The 17,835-nt window shown below is 39.4% G+C and overlaps 1 protein-coding gene across 1 annotated transcript; it reads right to left on the reverse strand.

The window, feature by feature from the left end:
* Positions 1 to 476: 476 nt before the first annotated feature.
* Positions 477 to 17,573, reverse strand: LOC103177754 (SH3 domain-binding glutamic acid-rich-like protein). Its single transcript, XM_007892069.2, has 4 exons — positions 17,238 to 17,573; positions 6,439 to 6,624; positions 5,523 to 5,603; positions 477 to 2,346 (listed from the first exon to the last, which is right to left on the reverse strand). Exons 1-4 carry the CDS (start codon positions 17,280 to 17,282, stop codon positions 2,314 to 2,316), a joined length of 345 nt encoding a protein of 114 aa, XP_007890260.1. The 5' UTR covers positions 17,283 to 17,573; the 3' UTR covers positions 477 to 2,313.
* Positions 17,574 to 17,835: the final 262 nt, after the last annotated feature.

Consider the following 17,835-nt stretch of genomic DNA (forward strand, 5'->3'; position numbering starts at 1 on the left):
TGTGTATGCGTAGACGTAGGAAATTGCGAGATAGGATTATCTTTATCTTCCAGATACCATTGAGAGAAGGAGCTATAGATCATAGAGGCAATATGAAATGGATGAGGAAAAAAAATCTATTTTCAAGACGTTCGGTATCTGTCTTCAATTGAGGCTCAGTCAGGCTACACATCGAAAAGCAAATAGATTTTTCAGAAAATCAGGGTCAAGAAAGCATTACTGATACTCACTCTGCCCTAATTAAAAATAAAATGCTGCCAGGCACAAGGAGCTTTAATCAGAAAATCCTCCAGTGAAATGTGGTGAAATACCACCAACCAAAAACTGGGCCATCAAAAATAGTCCCGTTAATCATGCATCTCGTCTTCTTAAAAAATAACTATTTGGATAATAATAATAAACAGCGAAGGATAAAGAATAATAAACATCTATATTCATAAATACTTATGGTATTAAGACAAACACCACAACTCTAATAATATTTTATCCAATTTTATTTTTAACAACTTGTTCCTTAAGCATACATGATCTTAACAGCAATTGCAAAAATCCCAGATATGTTGTTATACATTGAAAGATTTGTTTACATACATGAGCCACAGCGACTCCTGTCTATCAAGTTAACGTCTGACAATGCATGGCTCATTGTTATGGCATAAAAGGAGTAAGACGATCAGTCAGTTTCACAATGTACACAATGCAAAATCTGGAACCTCTGCGCAAAACATGATCTCGTAATCTCAAGTCTTTTTTTCAAACTATCTTTCCCATGCAAAATATCTAAAATATATTGGCAATCAATCATGTAATCTGTAAATCGGGTTCAGTGCATAACTGTATCGATAACTGTCAATCATGAGAGTGGCAAAAGCAAAAGTCTTGAATAATGGTGGAATGATACGATTCTTCAGCGATTTTTTTTAAGACTTGTATATTAAAAGCATCAATCCATTGGCTCAATTTAAAGCATTTTGAAATGTGTTTAACTCTCAAAGTGCACGTCGAAGATCTTCAGAGCAATAACACAATTACTGTGAACTGTCTCAGTCGGAAGATCAACAGTAACATGCCTTGCCTATCATAATTATAAGTGATATTTTCATTTACTTATAATTGCAATAAAATGATCAAAGCAGCTTGAATGCATCTGAAATTTGACTGTGGGTTTATACTTGGCACTGTGTTGAACTGAGGATAGGCAGATGCAGCACAATTCTAAAAAAAAACAAGTTTTGAGACTTTGATCACACTTTTTAATATAGTAAATGTTCTGAAAGTCTACCTCTCATTGGACCTTATCAAAGCTACAGATGTCTAAATTCTCAACTTTGTATTTTATATTGTACATGATTTCCTTTCATCTCCTAGTTCAGGATTGAACTCAAAGAATCAATACAAGATGATGAAAAAAGGTCTCACTCTTTTTTCCCCAATGGTTTAGTTTGCCTCTTGTACTACACAAGGATCTGTTGTACTTCACAAGCGCTCTGAGATGCTGTCCGGCGTGGAGGGTGCTTTATAAATCCAAGTTGTTGTTGGTGTTACCTTCACATCAACTTCAAAATGGGGAGCAAAAATATTCTGAGTCCATGTTGGTATCACATGGTCATAAAAGCTGAACTGGGCAAGTTATACTACAGTTCTACTGCTCATCTTGTGATAGTGATGTAAATAAAAAGCTCACACCAGAAACAAGCCGCACAGCATTAACACATCAAAAAGAAATTCCTTTTGTCACTAAATGTGGTGACTTTCCCGTTACAATTCGCATCTTCAAAACCTCTACATTTAGTAGCAAGTGGAATTTCATCCCAGTGTCCTGAGCTAACTGAGAATACATTGAATCAAAATGAGCAACCTGGATCTTCTGGTAGCTGAGCTGCACAGCTACTGAAATCAGCTGTACACTTTAAAACTAGCTCTGACAGAAACAATGTCCAATTGGTTAAAGGAAAAGGAATGTTGCCACTGAACCAAAGCAATAATAAAGCCTAAATTCTATAGTGACTTTTGCAATAACTCATTTTTTGGTGTAACAATTTGGCTATCTGTGTAAAACAAATAAGATGATCAAGTAAAAAAAAATTGAAAATATTCTTATGTAAACCTGGTGGTCCATAATAACTCAATAACTATTTGTTAAAAAAGACGAAATATACTTGATGTTCGCTTAAGTAAAAGAGGTTTCAACACTGCACAAACAGTGTAACATTATCACATCTGGTCCTCTCTGTTTAATTCTGCCTGACATCACAACTTTCTTTTGCTCTAACTGAGTGTTGTGCTTCTTCTTTTGCTTCTGAACTTCGAGCTTTAGGCATTTTGCTTTGCAAGGGCTTCAGCTTCCTGCATCAAAGATCAGAAAATAGAAACAAAAGTCAGTTAAACTTATTGACATGAAAAAAAGATGTGCGATCGACATTTTCTGATCTAGTCTGCTCCTGCATAACTACTCACACCATCAAAGCCTAAAAGAAAAGTGTTAAAGAAGCAAAGCTTCTAAAATCGGAACTGCAGTGATCAGCTGATGTTTAAAAACCTACTTCGGACACACTTCCAGCTCCATTTATTACAATTTTCAAAACTGGTTTGCTTGACAAATGCTATTTTAAGAGGGCTGTGGAATAAGGACAAAATCTATGAGATATCCCATTGAAACAAAGCAAAGATAAATATGTTACAAAAACATCATCAGAATTGCAAGTAGAATTCAAGCCCCCAAAATAATCAGTCTCTTTGAATGGTGTTCTACTACATTTGTCCACTAGGAGGTATGAGAGTAGCATCCTTTACCCCTTTACCACTGTGGGTGGGTGACTCTTATCTCTGATATTTATGTATGATTCTTTTATGTCCCTTACTTGTCTTATTCCTATTTACTTCTAGTCATCCAACAACAACAACAACAAGATTCCATTTATTGAGCGCCTTTCATGTCGGGAGGACAACAACAACAACAAGATTCCATTTATAAAGCGCCTTTCACGTCAGGAGGACGTCCCAAGGCGCTGCACAGTTGGGTCAGGACCCGAGCAGGGGGGAAATAGTCAGGGGGAGGGAAGGGAGGGAGCGAGGAGGGGGGAAATGGTCAGGGTGAGGGGAGGGAAGGGAGGGAGCGAGGAGGGGGGAAATGGTCAGGGGGAGGGAAGGGAGGGAGCGAGGGGGGGAAATGGTCAGGGTGAGGGGAGGGAAGGGAGGGAGCGAGGAGGGGGGAAATGGTCAGGGTGAGGGGAGGGAAGGGAGGGAGCGAGCAGGGGGGAAATGGTCAGGGTGAGGGGAGGGAAGGGAGGGAGCGAGCAGGGGGAAATGGTCAGGGTGAGGGGAGGGAAGGGAGGGAGCGAGGAGGGGGGAAATGGTCAGGGTGAGGGGAGGGAAGGGAGGGAGCGAGCAGGGGGGAAATGGTCAGGGGGAGGGAAGGGAGGGAGCGAGGAGGGGGGAAATGGTCAGGGTGAGGGGAGGGAAGGGAGGGAGCGATGAGGGGGGAAATGGTCAGGGGAGGGAAGGGAGGGAGCGAGGGGGGGAAATGGTCAGGGTGAGGGGAGGGAAGGGAGGGAGCGAGGAGGGGGGAAATGGTCAGGGTGAGGGGAGGGAAGGGAGGGAGCGAGCAGGGGGGAAATGGTCAGGGTGAGGGGAGGGAAGGGAGGGAGCGAGCAGGGGGGAAATGGTCAGGGTGAGGGGAGGGAAGGGAGGGAGCGAGGAGGGGGTAGAGAGTTGAGAGGGGAGCTGAAGGCACGGTCAAAGAGAAATCATCTGGGTTCAAACCCAAGCTACTGAGTCAGCAATGTCCCACTAACACATTGCACTCCAGCAATGGTTTAAATGTCCTTCTGTTGACTACTGTGTCTGCAATTATCACTAATCTGGATATCTATTTTGAACGTTTACTCTTTTGAAGCTGTTTAAAACTCTACATAAAAGTAGTTTAAAATAAAAAGTCTCCATCAGCATACCAACAAAGAAAATAAGATGATCCTTGAATTTTATTATATCAAATGCAAGGAGTTTGTTATTTTCAACTCAGATATAAGAAAACCTAATTTTATGTGTTCCTTTCTCTTGAGACAAGCCACATGTAAATAATTGGAGGACCAATTAATACCTTACTCAATACCGAGACAATGTAATACCTTACTCATTCAGGTCTGGTGCTTGAATGTACATAGATAAGCAATAATACAAACAAAACTTGGCAAATCAGGAACTAGGATTTAAGTGCAAATGATTTTTTTAAAATGTGCTGCAGGATATATAGATATCATAATAAAGAGCATTGTAGTAAATATAAGCTTTATTGGGATGAGAGTACTTTAGGAAACCTAACAATGCTGAAGTAACAGCAGCACAAAACTCCGACCAATTAAATTGTTGGTGCACAGCTAGGTTACAAGTTCACATGTATTGTAATTGGAGCAGAAGCTGCTGCTAAGCTTACCTGGAGGCACCAATAAGCTAAAACGCACTTTTAATTATCCTTTAGTGGTTATATCCAGGCACGCATGACACTTGCCTCACAAACACTTTGCATAACAAGCCATTGTAATGACATTTTGCCTTTTGATTCTTTTCAAATCGCCTTATCAATAAAACCAAAATAAATATATGTATATTTTTAGGTGAGGGTCGACACCAAGCATTGAGTCGTAGTTGTCAGTAATTATCCATCTCTGTTGTATTAACCCAGAATGCAATGTGGTCCCAAGTTCCTCATCTGGCTTCAGAATAGGATTCTGCAACGCAGCGTTTCCATTCTCTTCAGTTAACCTCTGATCCCTTCATGAGAATGAATCGTAGGGCTCAATTATATTGTCCCTTCATTGCCCAGCAAAAGCCTTTCAGTGCCTCATCTCAATCTTACCCATTTTATTGAGCAGCACTCAACACATATTCATGAGGGGCTGTAATTAGTTCAGTACACCAGTTGCATCAGAGATTCACAATACAAACGGTCTCATCTGGTTTTCCCAATTTAATTCCCACCCAGCAATAAGGAACAAGAAGCACAATGTGAATGGTAGAAAATGCCTGCCTCTTACATAATTAATTTGGGGTCATTTCATGTACTCTGAACTCCTGCGTGAGATGAACCTCATATGTGTTTTCGTGACATGCAAATCTGAGGTGGTTAGTTATTGTGATACCCGTCGTAGCATTCTTGGGTGATTTTTATAGAAAGTAGTATGCTCACTCACTCCTTATGTTTCCTCTCCTGAAGGGCAAACTGGATATGGTTTAAAGGTGTTAGCAGCACTGCCAACACTGTCTGGATTCTCACATCATAAAAGACCCACTTTGAGCAGTATATCAGAGAGCTGCCAGTGCCTATCCAACCATACCTCAGTGCAGGTCAGTAGTTGAAGGAGAGGTTGTGCGCTGAGAAAATTTGGGGAGTGAAAAGATAAATACGAAACAGTATGGCTAGAAAACATTTCAAACATTCTGTTGGAGGTGACCTGCAGTCTCTTCTCTTGTTGAAAAAAGACTGCAGATTTAAACCGAGGCTTAATTAAGAAACTAAATCCAACCTTTGATCCAGGTGGAGCTGTCAGGCCTAGAAATGCATACACAGCATTATTCTCCCTGGCATCAAAAAATGCTTCAAAGTCCTGCAAAGAAAAATAGGGATTGTTATACTATCAGTTCAGAACCAGTGAATCACATTCAGCTCCTCTCCTACTCCTTGTACAAGTGGAAATAGAAAGCAAAAGAAAAGGAAGTTACAAGATTGGTCTGGATGAAGAAGGCCCTTCAGCTCATCCAACTTCATCACTCCATAACCCTCCACCCTACCATTCTCCTCCCCATCAATGCATCAAGCATTTTTTTAAAAAAGGGCCATTTGGTAGCAAACAGCCACTGGTGGAGCTGCGCTGGTGAATAACAGTGAAGAAAACTCCATATGAACAAGCAGGATTTGCAGTTTTCTATATTCAATTGTTCTCCAGTACCTATATTTTATATCCTAATAATCATAAAAACATCACTGCGCAATGGCATCAACGGAAAATAATAGATATTTTGTGAAAAAGCAAAGCGCATTCCTCATTATAATCCCAGGGCGAAGATCCTATGTGATGTTGTGAATTGTGGTTCTGCGCAGTTCTTTTAAACAAAACACTTATTACTCCCCCACGATGCTTTAATCTCTTCATAGCTAATTGGGATGGTAAATCTTTGTTCAACAGACTTTCACAGGTACTGTGACAGCTGGTGTTGTTCCGCTTGTTATTATAATGATTGTTTCCTCAACTGGTTATTTTGGGGGAAAAATAACTGCACATCTGGCATGATTAGAAACAGTGTTTGTAAGTAAACTAAACATGGTAGACAAATTTGAAAATGAGGAACCCTTACTTTTTTAACACCAGCAAACTAATTGTTTCCTTTTTGGTAAATTAGCCAGAGATAAACATTATTTGAGAAATACTCTTTCCATCTTACCCCACAGTATCGGTCATTGTTGAAGATCTGAGGTGGAAGTGGGTTTCCAGTTGTAGGTCGGCAGTTCTCTGGAACATTCTCTCTCATGTATTTCTTGTTTTCCTCATTTACTGCAATATCGCATTCTTCAAAGTCAATTTTGTTGACCTGAAGGAAGCCCAGCACTTCCTGCTGCTTCTTCTTAATCTAGAATTTAAAACAGGACTCTGGTAAACAAACACTCACTGCTCAAACTACTGGTGTATTGCGGGTTCACAATTCTGCATGTCATCGAAAAAATCAGGTCACAAATAATCATTTGACCCTGACACAGTCAAGACAATTTTAAAGAATATTTGGTGCAGATTCAAGAAAGTTACTTAATCCCACTTTATAGAAGGGTAATATTCGATTTGTTTTTGTACTAAGAACTGGTGGGCCCAAGTGAAGGTCCTGATTTTTAAATGCACGTCTGACTTTGGGCACACATCTAGATGTTTGTCAATGAATCACTGATGTAATTTTTGTAAGCATTTAAAGAAACAATAATAGGAATAAATAGTAGTTTCTCCCTATAGCCTAGTGGGTTAAGTCACAATTTGGTTTGGTATAAAATCGAACAGCCTAGGCCACAGCTTCAAACCTTGGTCTGTCTTGAATTGGACCATCAGCAGGATCCCAAGAAATGTCAGATTTCACTAGAATTTTAAAAAAAAGTCATGAAAACGATATAAAAAAGAAACAAGATACCTAATGTAACAAGATTTCCCATAGGAAAGGGACTTCAAAATGATGCTTTTTCAGACACTATGTGTTGAAAACTTTTAGGAATGCAACATAAATGATCTCCAACCGTTTAAGCATCTGTGTTTTATTGTGTGTTATTCAGTCTCTTGGTCCAACATTTCTTTATTTACTTGCTTGGATTTTTAAACAATCCTCATAGACCAGACTGACATTCAGAGGAGCTGCATTATCAAATGTGCCATTCTTTGGCTGAAGACATTTAAACCAAGGTCATCACCTTTCTGTTCAGGTGGATGTTAAGGAGCCCATGGCTCTTTTCAAAAAGAGAAGGGAGTTTCTTCCTTCTTCTCTATGTTCTGAATAACAATCCCCCAGGCAAAAAAAATTGGAAAAATTGGTCGTTTACTTCATGGCTGGTTATAGGATACTGCTGTGCACAAATTGGCTACTGTATTTGCTTACAAAATACAGAGTAACTAAACTTTGCAAAAAACTTTGTAAAGTGATTTTCAGTGTGATAAGGCCCTACTTCAAATGCAAAGGGTAAAATTTAAGCAGTGATCAGTCCCAATAAGCAAAGCTCCACAATAAAAAAAACTGTCCAGAAATTGATACTTAATCGAATGTTATTTATCCACAAACCATTTATCTGCCTGTAAGATACCAGGAAAAATATTGTTGCGTGTTTATGCCAGGTTACTAGGGATGCTCTGATGCTGGCTATGTGATATCAACAACCCCAGGAAGCATTTGAAACTTAGCATATATTCAACAATAGTGTATTCCTTTTTGCTGATAGCATCTGTACAATTTTACATTATAAAGTTCAAGGTTAGAGAGAGAGATTGTGGAGAAAGAGCAATAAAAAGAGACTCAGAGAGAAAAATAGGGTTGGTCCCAATTATTCATAGAATCATAGAATTAACATGCTAAATGTGGTGTGAAATGTTCGATACTAACAAACTAATATTATTTGACTGAAGGAACACATTTGCCAAAAATAAAACTCATGTCACATGGTCGTAATAAAGTTTCCCTGTAAATGCAGAACATATTTTCTGCCCATTTTGTTCTACTTTTATGCGTAGTGATTAAATGCTGCTGTAAGTAAGGACTGCAAACATGGAGTATTTCACTTCATTTTAACCTCTTTCCTATTGAGTTCTCATTCCAGTTTTAAACAGGAAATGACCCAAATAAACAAAGTGTTCTGTAGTAACACGAACCATCAAGAGGAAAAAAGCTTATTTGCCATATTGTTGGAGAAAAATATGCAGTTATTCATTAGATAGTATGGGAGGGCAGAAGCTGCATTAGTACAGTATTTGTTGATCTACCCTTGTAAATTAGCTGTGGCACCACGCTAATGGGTGTGTATGCGTATGCATGAGTATGTATGTATACAAACAAAAAAAAGGAGAGTGGGGTGGGGGCATGGTGGGGAATCAAACCCTTTTGAGTTCTGGTTCTTTGGGTAAAAATTCCACCTGAGTCTAAGTGTACTCTATTAATGATGCAAACTAAAACATCCAACGCTTATCTGACTGTAAGAATCTTAGACTGTACTGTGAAAGAAAACTCCTGATATAAGACTGCATCACATTATCACCTCTTCCAGGCCTAGAGAATCCACTCATGCCAAATGCATTATAAAATGTCACTATAAAGGAGAAAACTGATAAAAAATTTAAGAGTTCCAGGGATTCAATTTTCTATCTATTGGTTTCACGATAGCATTTAATTCCACACACAAAGTTAATGCTGAGCCTGCACATTAACTCACCACGAAACAAAAATCACCACTAGTAAACAAGAAATATCTAAACACTGGAGTATGATTTACAGTAATTAATAAGAGTAGATTGCTTCATAGGAAATATATAAATATTGGATTTCTAAAATACTGTTGCATTCTTCAGCACTTTCAATGTTTTATAACTGCAATAGTTACATTTGCAAATGAGGCTCCAATGTGTGCAGTTCACATCATGAACAGCGGGCCGGCCTTTCACAGTTAATGCATTATGGTAAACACTAATAATATGCATTTTACTCAAATTTTATGTCATATTTAGCAGCACAGATTGGTGTCCCACTAACAAATGATGCACCCCAAGTCCACTTTTTAAATAATTTTATGAACTTCATTTATCAATAAATTATTTTCCAAGTACAGTATTATGCGACCACTACCCAAATATTAACCAAATCTAAATGAAACAGCCGTGCCCAGTGGTATCTTTCCCATTTATGGGAAACTAAAAACACACAGATCCTCAAATGAACCACTGCCAGGCATTTGAAGACCAAATATGGTAGCATCACAGGCTGCTTGAGACTGAAATTGAGTACAAGTCAGAACGACAAATGAAGCCTGTTGGCTACAAGAAGACATGCTGCGTGGAATATGTAAAGCATTTCATGAGGAAGTATTAACCACAAGGTCTGGCTCAAGGGCCAAATTTCCACAGTTCGGAGACAAAGATAGAGTGCATCTTTGTAATGACTATTTGTAGTCAATTTGTAGACTATTTGCAGGGGTCATTTTGCACAAAACAGTGTTCCTCTCACTAGCAGTAGTGAGGTAAATGACTAATTATGTTGGCCAGGAAACTGGAAGAAACATCCTTCTCTTTTCAAATTGTGTCACCCACCTGAACAGCCACAGGGTAGCATCTCAGAGTGCTTAACAGTGGTGGAGTCTGACTCCAAGCCTGGGGTGAGGAGGAGGTGGCCGTAAGCACGGTCGAAGAGGAAGATCTTCAGCAGGACTTGAAGAAGGGGAGAGAGGGGGCAAGAACTGATGAGATGTGGATACAGAGTTTGGCCCGGCAGTATGCGGGCGGCAGTTCTGAATGAGCTGGATCTTTTGAATAGTGGAGCTGGGGAGGCGTTTGAGTAATCCAAGTGGGAGGTGACAAACACATACACGAGGGTTTTGGCTGCATTTGGCGTAAGCTACGGTCGGAGGCGGGCAATGTGGCGGAGATGGAAGAAAGCAGTCTTGGTCAGGAACTAGGTGTGGAAGATGAAGGACAGGTGGGGGTCAAACCGGATGCCTAGGTTGCGCAATGGTTCGGTGAGGCTGAGGGAGAGCAGAGGGAGGTTGAGGAGTTCATATCTGCAGGATGGAAGACGTTGACGGGAGCCAAGGAGTATGGCTTCTGTTTTGTCCATATTCAGCTGCAGGAAGTTTGCACTCATCCAGGCCCTGCCAGACAATCTGATAGAACATCGGCGGACCTGGAGTTGGTAGTGGAGAAGGCAAAGTAGATGAGCGTGTCATCCGCGTACATGTGGAAGTTTACCCCATGTTGAGTTCCAAGGTCAAGTTCCAAACGAATCTCTGGAATAATCTTCCTCTATCCCTCTGCCTTGCCCCTTCTTTCCCCATCTTTGGGTCACGCCTGAAGACCATCCTATTTGACTGTGCCTATGTCCCCTCCCCCGAACTCTGAATCATGCTCCGCCACTGTCAAGCACTCTGGGACTCTACCTGTGTATAAATGCAAGTTGTTGTTGTTGACAGCACCTCCAACAATGCAGTTTACAGGAATCAGAGACTTGCTAATATAGCAACTCACTATCTCATCCCAACCAGATATCAAAAAGCGCATTGCAGTGTTTATTACATATTATTCTGTTTGCTTCCTGGCAATAAAAAGCATATTTTAACCCTCAATCAAGAAATGCAGTTACCCTAATAGTAGACAAGCCCCTGTTTATACAGTATCAAATGGTGCCAGGTTCATTAATTCTTGATTAAAGAACCTTTAATCTAGAAACCAAGGTTTAAAGTGCAGACACTGCCTCAAGGAAGCTTCTTTTGAAGATATTCCACTGAATGCCATGCTGTATTTTTTTATCCTGAATGTCAGTTATTAATTTTGCTGAAACTACAGATTACATAGTAATTTAAAAAAGCTAGCTGAAGGAAATTCTTTATTTTCAATCTGATTGTTGTACTTTTTCAGAATACATATTGTATTAAAAGAATAATCTGCTTAGCAAGTCAATCACATTTCTTAGGAGATTCTCACACTTCGCTGTCAAATGCAGCTGTTCTTGACTACTGTTAGCATCTTCTTACAGAAGCCTAAGGGATTATATTCAACACAATGTTACGTCAGCAAAACATTTGACTGAGATTCTGATTTAGAGAAAATTGTAACACTGAGAATGTGGCAAACCTGGTAAAAAGCACAAACATATTTTAGCTCTAATACAATGTGATCCATCAAAATCGGGAAACAATAATGCTTTAATGCCTATGATGATACTGTAATATGTGAATACACTACTTTAAAGAACAAGTTGCAATGACACTGACAGGGGATCTGGTTTAGAGGAATTATTGACCCAACATTGGCAGTGGAAATTAATTAATATCAACAGTTACCAAAGTGAATTTTATTCTCTCATGCATCAAGCACTGCATCATCAATTCCACAGGCTGCACTTTCCGGGTGAGACATCAGGTTGATATTATTTCAAAAGCTGTCAGTAAAGGGGGTAAATCTGAAGCATGGAATATCATATATGGTCCTTGCCAACAAATTATTTTACATTCTTTCTATTGGCTATGGTATCATTCAATTCAAACAGCTCACTTCCTCTCAAAAGAATATAAAGATGCATTGTGTTAATGCCAAACCAAATTTTAGTTGTTGATAAGTTTGGTGCCAAGTCATTACCAGTGGGCTTGTCTGGCTGCATATTCCAGAGAACAGAGAAATAGCATAATTTCACTGGTCGATTCACAATAACGTGTCAGAGTGCAAACAGGCCCAATGAACACTACCGGTGTGCTATGATTCTGATTCAGAAATTGAAAAATATGATTTTAGTACATTGAATCAAAACAAGCTTTTGGGGTTTTTTCTGTAATACATTGGTGCTCTGTCCATGACCTCTAATTAACTTCAAAATTATTTCATTAGTTTTAAATGTTTGTATGATTCAAAGTAGTTTTGTTGCATAAAAGTTCCAAACCTCAATGATATCCAGATGCTCCACGTAATAGCAGTTGAAACTTTTAATGCTTAGCATTGCTAAAGATAAAGGACTGCTTTCTTAACCTCTTAAAAGAGGCATACTTTCCAATTATACTAAATGAAAATGATAGTAACCTAAAGAATTCTTACAGGAAATGACCGAGGATGAGATGTCAAGTGATCTATTGATTCTTCATCTTATTTCCTTTGGTCAGCCGGGGCTCACATGCTTAAGATTATGCAAACCAGACTGACAATTCCATGTCTGAAATGGAATATGCACTTTCTCCCCAGAGGGATACACTCTGCTTACCAAAGTCCCGAGATTATTAGGTGCAGATTGGCAAGAGCCAAGGCTTAAAACTCTCCTAATATTCTCTGGATGTAGGAGGTCGGAGAGCGTATTCACATTGAGCAGGGCTTCAGTATAACCCAAGAAACTAAGAGAATGCATGTTGAATAAAAGCTAGATATCTTCTTAATCACAATGCTCTCAAACATCCCTTAGCGCCCGGCTTCTACTCAGCAATAGCAGAGTTTCCTAACTGCTCATTCTACCCTTCTCAGTGAAAGGACTGGGTATAAATTGGGAGAAATAAGGAAGAGATTAAAAAAACAGTGCAGCCAATACTTTCACCCTCAATATAACTTGCGGTATGAAACACTATATGGCTTGGTCCCAGTGCTGCAACAGCCTTGATATTTATTGATTGAATTAATTCTGTTCTTCAGACATTTGAATTGCAACTGAGCAGTTACAAAAAATCGAAGCCTCCCTCCATGACGCACTGCGGTATACCCGGCCTTTTGGAACTTGCACCTATGTACCGGCTAACACCGTCCTCTTCATGTGCAACAGTCCACTGAACACACTGTCTCAACCTTGCAGATTATTTTGCACAATTTTAAGATAGTATCTGTCTGCCTCAGCAGTTTCGATTCACTGTTCACACGGCTGGGAATAAAGCCCCGATCCTGGTTTGCAGAAAAAAGCACAACGCCAATCTGGAACCTGCAGAACCACTGGACAAATCACCCCAAAGTCAGAAGGAGAAAGAGATTAATGTTTAGTCACACCTGTTAAGAGCAAGTATTGGCCACATTTTCTGTTCAGTCGATAAATTAAGGAGCTGCAATAAATAAGGAACAAAATGCGTTAAGGAATACCATATCCCCTCTCCAAGTTTCTGTACAATTAAATCTTCTTGCTTGAGACTGTTGTAAGCATAAAAGGACATTTCTGAAATGGTTATTATTGATTCCTTTAAAACAGCTTCAAAACAAATGCATTTTATATTTATTAAGTTTTTGTTATGTTTGACAACTACAGTATTTACACACAATATAGTGAGATTTACATTAAATATTTGTGTTGATTTTCATCTGATTAGACACTTTATTTTATAAAGTCTCTCTGGTACAATGTGTTTTTTGTACACATTTTGCAGAACAAAGCCACTAATTTTTTTCCTTCTGCAATATGTTTCCTTTTTCTACTGCATTCTTCTGTATTCAACAAGATGTCTATAGGAAGCTATTGACGGATCATAATTGCTAAGGGAGTAGTCTAGATACAGAAGTGTTTTAACTTTCAATTACAGGAAAATTCAGCCTCCAAAAATAACTCTGTGGTTGACATTATGTCTCAAAACTTCACTGTACTTAATTGATTTTGTATACACTGTTGCACACTAACTTTTTGCAATACGAAACACACCATTAGAACATAATATCTATGACACAGATACCTTAAATTAATTCTTTGTATCCATGCTCACACAGAAAAACAAAGCGCTTTCCCAAGACAGAAGTGGAACTTCCAAGACATGACGGGAAGATTCGAAGAACCGATAGATATTTTAAATAAAGAGGCAACTGACAATGCTAAAGACATTAAAGGACAATAGGGCCCACAACAACTGCACACAAAGGTACCCAAGGAAATGGTCAGTTAAATTGATGTTTTTCCCAGCATATTAGGAATTTATCAAAAATGAAAGTGAGGCCTGTACATGGGAAAACATGGAACTTAACTCCAATTTAGGAGGTAACTACTACATATGAATGGCCTTTAAAAACCTTTCTTTTAGTGGCTGTGCTTTTTTTTCCGTGAATATATAAAACTACTAGACTATACTAGAGCTGACCTGGAATAATTCTTTTGAAGTAATAATGAACACTGCATTTACCATACAATGGTCTGTATCTATTTACACGAGTAGCAATGACTCACATGACCCCTTCAAAAGATACGTGTATTATGTGTGGCATTGCTGATAATGCTGAAATCTCACAATTACTAACTTCTAATGCAATTGTTATTTGGCAACTCAACCTTTGCCCTCCTCCTCCATACTCTCACTGAGGCCTACTTCACAACAGTACTGCCTGGATTTTAAACCCAGCAAGTCATTTACTTATGTGTTGGGTTCCTTTCATTTGCTTTGCTTTCGCATCAACAGCCTGGTGGCAAAAACATACAGTATGTGTACACCAGCTTCTTAACGGGTTGCACAGATTATCCAAATTAATAAATACATATCACAGCTATTAAAATTTCTCTGAAGATAGATTACTGATATGGAAGGAGACTTTGTACAGTTCATCTGAATTGACCTAAGTGCTACCAAAGTGAGTAATAACCACTATAATATTTCCAATCCTGTGAATCCTGTCTTTTAATGTTAATTTATTTTGCATTTCACAGTGTTTGGGGAATATGCTACACAGACTGTCGAACGGTTAGCATACTGTCAGGAGATGTGTCAGCTGATACTGGTGTCAGATGCTAACATTTCAAGTCCAGAGGGAAGCAACAAAGGGAAAGAAATAAAAACCAGAAATAAATCAATTTCACAAGTGGTGTTGAGAATAAGGATCACAAAACCAAAGCACTGCAGCAGAGAGTACTGAAAGGAAACGTTAATAACGAAAATTGAGGCCATGGGAAGAATTAGATTGCGCTGTAGTTTAAAGTTGGTGAAGAGTTATAATGCCATGTATCGTCAGCTGGATTCTCTATCGACCAGGATATCTTATAGTTAATTAAATTTTCTCATCACCAGTTGCAAAAAATTCCATGTCTAAGTCGACTTTAAAGGACATGCTGCGAATGCGAACCTTCAGAAACAGAACCCATGCAACATTTCCTTTTACAGCCTTTCAACGTTGCTCATATAAATCTACGTGAAGAAGATGACAGCTAAATTACAGCTACCCAATAAGAGCTTACCAGCAACCTAAGCAATTTGAAAATAAATAAGAGCATTCAATCTAATGCCATTTTGCCTATGTTCTGCCAATTTCTTTGAAAATCATACACATGGTAGAATTGTGCCCATCACACCCAATAAGCTACTGCTGTTTGGGGAAGGATATTTTCACTGACAACCATAGCAACTATACATGAAATTTCACAGAAATGAATGCCCCTAAGAAGAGAGTCAAGTTGATCACAGGAATTTTGCCCTTCCTCCTCCAAGTAAATCTCCTCCTGCTTTCCAACTCACGAAAGAGTTTGTAATCCCCCCTCCCATTTGCTGCTGTGCCTCCAGTGCAGCAGAGGTCAACATTCCTCAGTAACATTACACCATAATTCGGCATCAGACTCAGTATGAAATGTATTAATAATTATTATTGCAGACTAATTATTATTACAAAAAAATCACTCAAATGAAGTGAGTAAAACATACAGATGTAAATATATTTATATATATATATATATATATTTCCCCAGAGGGAAACGTTTTAATTTGAGTTACTCTTTAACAGAAACAGGAGGAACTTTCTAATCTAAATAATTCTGGACAAAAAATGAACTCGTCGTTAAGGTTTGCTGCAAGTGTGTCTATGGCAGTGACTAATGCAATGCAATACGACGATGGAATCATTGGCAATGAATTGCATCCCGAACCATTGAAGTTTTGGGCCAATTTCCTCGCTTTCACAGCATTATTGCATCCTGTTATTCGGCTTATGGTACAGCAAACGTTCCAACTCAAGTCCTGCAATAGATGTGGGTCACAGGAAAAACAAGAGCTGACACAGGGCTGAACTGGGGTCTCCGACGGCTGTTGGGGGCGTATTAATAAATACATTTCGAAATTGACGTGTGTAAAAAAAACACACACACACACAGTGACCATTGCAATGCGTCGGTCACCCACATTGGGAGAAGGCATCAAACCGACGAGTGTCGTTCAAAAATCACGCTGTCAAACGTTAAACTGCTAACGTGCTCTTTTTTTTCAGCCCAAAACATCTCATTACGTTCTCAGGTTCAACCCTTCAGCATTGTTTCAGGAGAGTGGAGACAGAATCCACCGAATAAAAACAGGTTCCCTGGAATGAAGAGGAGGAACACAATTCTGGGCTCTCTCTCTCTCTCTCTATATATATATATATATATAATATATATATCTCTCTCTCTCTCACACACACACACACACACATTGTTTTTGGTTGTGTTGTCTCAGATGCAATCTGCATTCAGCCAAACCCAGTTACACCAAAGATATCTTGGAAGCTTTGATGAGCTACTGCAGCCCAACCAAGTAACTTAACACCCAGTCCAGAGAAGAAGAAGAAGAAGAAGAAGAAGAGGAGGAGGAGGGGTGGGATACAAAAAGTTCAAGCAAAGTTGCATAACCTGAGAACTCAACAATTTATTTGAAAACAAAGATTTTTTGGTGGGGGGGAGTTAAAAAAAATTGTTATCGAGGTTGAAATACATTGGGATTAACCATTATTATTATTATATTATAACCAGAGAGAGAAAGAGAGAGAGAAAAACAACTGCAAAGAAAGGTCTCATATGCGTGTAAAAAAAATACACCAGGAACAAAGGAAAATTGCCAATTTACTCGATTCCGGAATTTATGCATATATATATATATATACATATATATAAGAAACACCCATTTTTTTTCTTGCATTTAGTAAAAATCGTGCAGACAATCAGATAAACAACGGTTCCAGAGAACAGAGGGAAAGAAAAGGGAGGGATGGAGGGAGGGAGAGAGGGATAAAAGAAAGAGAGAGGAGGGGAGAGGAGAGGAGAGAAGAGAAACATTTTCTTACCCCTAAGAAACCAGAAGAGGATGCGATGAAAACTTTAATCACCATCGTTTTACCCCCACACAAGAAAAAAAGAGCTGAGAGTGTGTGTGTGTGTTGCAGGTTGTGGAGTGTGTGAGTGTTTGTGTGTTGTGGAGTGTGTGAGTGTTTGTGTGTTGTGGAGTGTGTGAGTGTTTGTGTGTTGTGGAGTGTGTGAGTGTTTGTGTGTTGTGGAGTGTGTGAGTGTTTACTGGCGACAGAGGCTTTGAGGAGCGAAACGAAAACTACTCCACCAAAGAGAGAGAGAGAGAGAGAGAGCAAAGCTGCTCAGTCCCGGAAGCAGCAAAAAAACTAAAAGAGCATTTCTCACTCTCTCTCTCTCTCAAACACACACAGAAAATGTCAGATCCCGAACAGCAACAGCGCCGCGAGATCTGCTGTGTTCTGCCTCCTCCACTGTACAGCAAATCACACCAATACATGGTGCCAGGCAAGACCCCCCCCCACACCACCCACCAATAACAGCAACACCTCCTGCCCAGGCAAGACCCCCCCCCACACCACCCACCAATAACAGCAACACCTCCTGCCCAGGCAAGACCCCCCCCCCCACACCACACCA

This window comes from Callorhinchus milii, unplaced genomic scaffold, assembly GCF_018977255.1.
Source record: "Callorhinchus milii isolate IMCB2004 unplaced genomic scaffold, IMCB_Cmil_1.0 Scaffold15, whole genome shotgun sequence".
NCBI classification, from domain to species: domain Eukaryota; kingdom Metazoa; phylum Chordata; class Chondrichthyes; order Chimaeriformes; family Callorhinchidae; genus Callorhinchus; species Callorhinchus milii.

Coding starts and splice junctions, on each gene's coding strand:
- LOC103177754 (XM_007892069.2), bottom strand. CDS start 17,282: ATGGTGATTAAAGTTTTCATCGCATCCTCTTCTGGTTTCTTAGGG. Junction 6,625..17,237: donor CCTCTTCTGGTTTCTTAGGG/GTAAGAAAATGT, acceptor TTTAAATTCTAG/ATTAAGAAGAAGCAGCAGGA. Junction 2,347..5,522: donor CAGCTCCACCTGGATCAAAG/GTTGGATTTAGT, acceptor TCTTTGATGCAG/GAAGCTGAAGCCCTTGCAAA.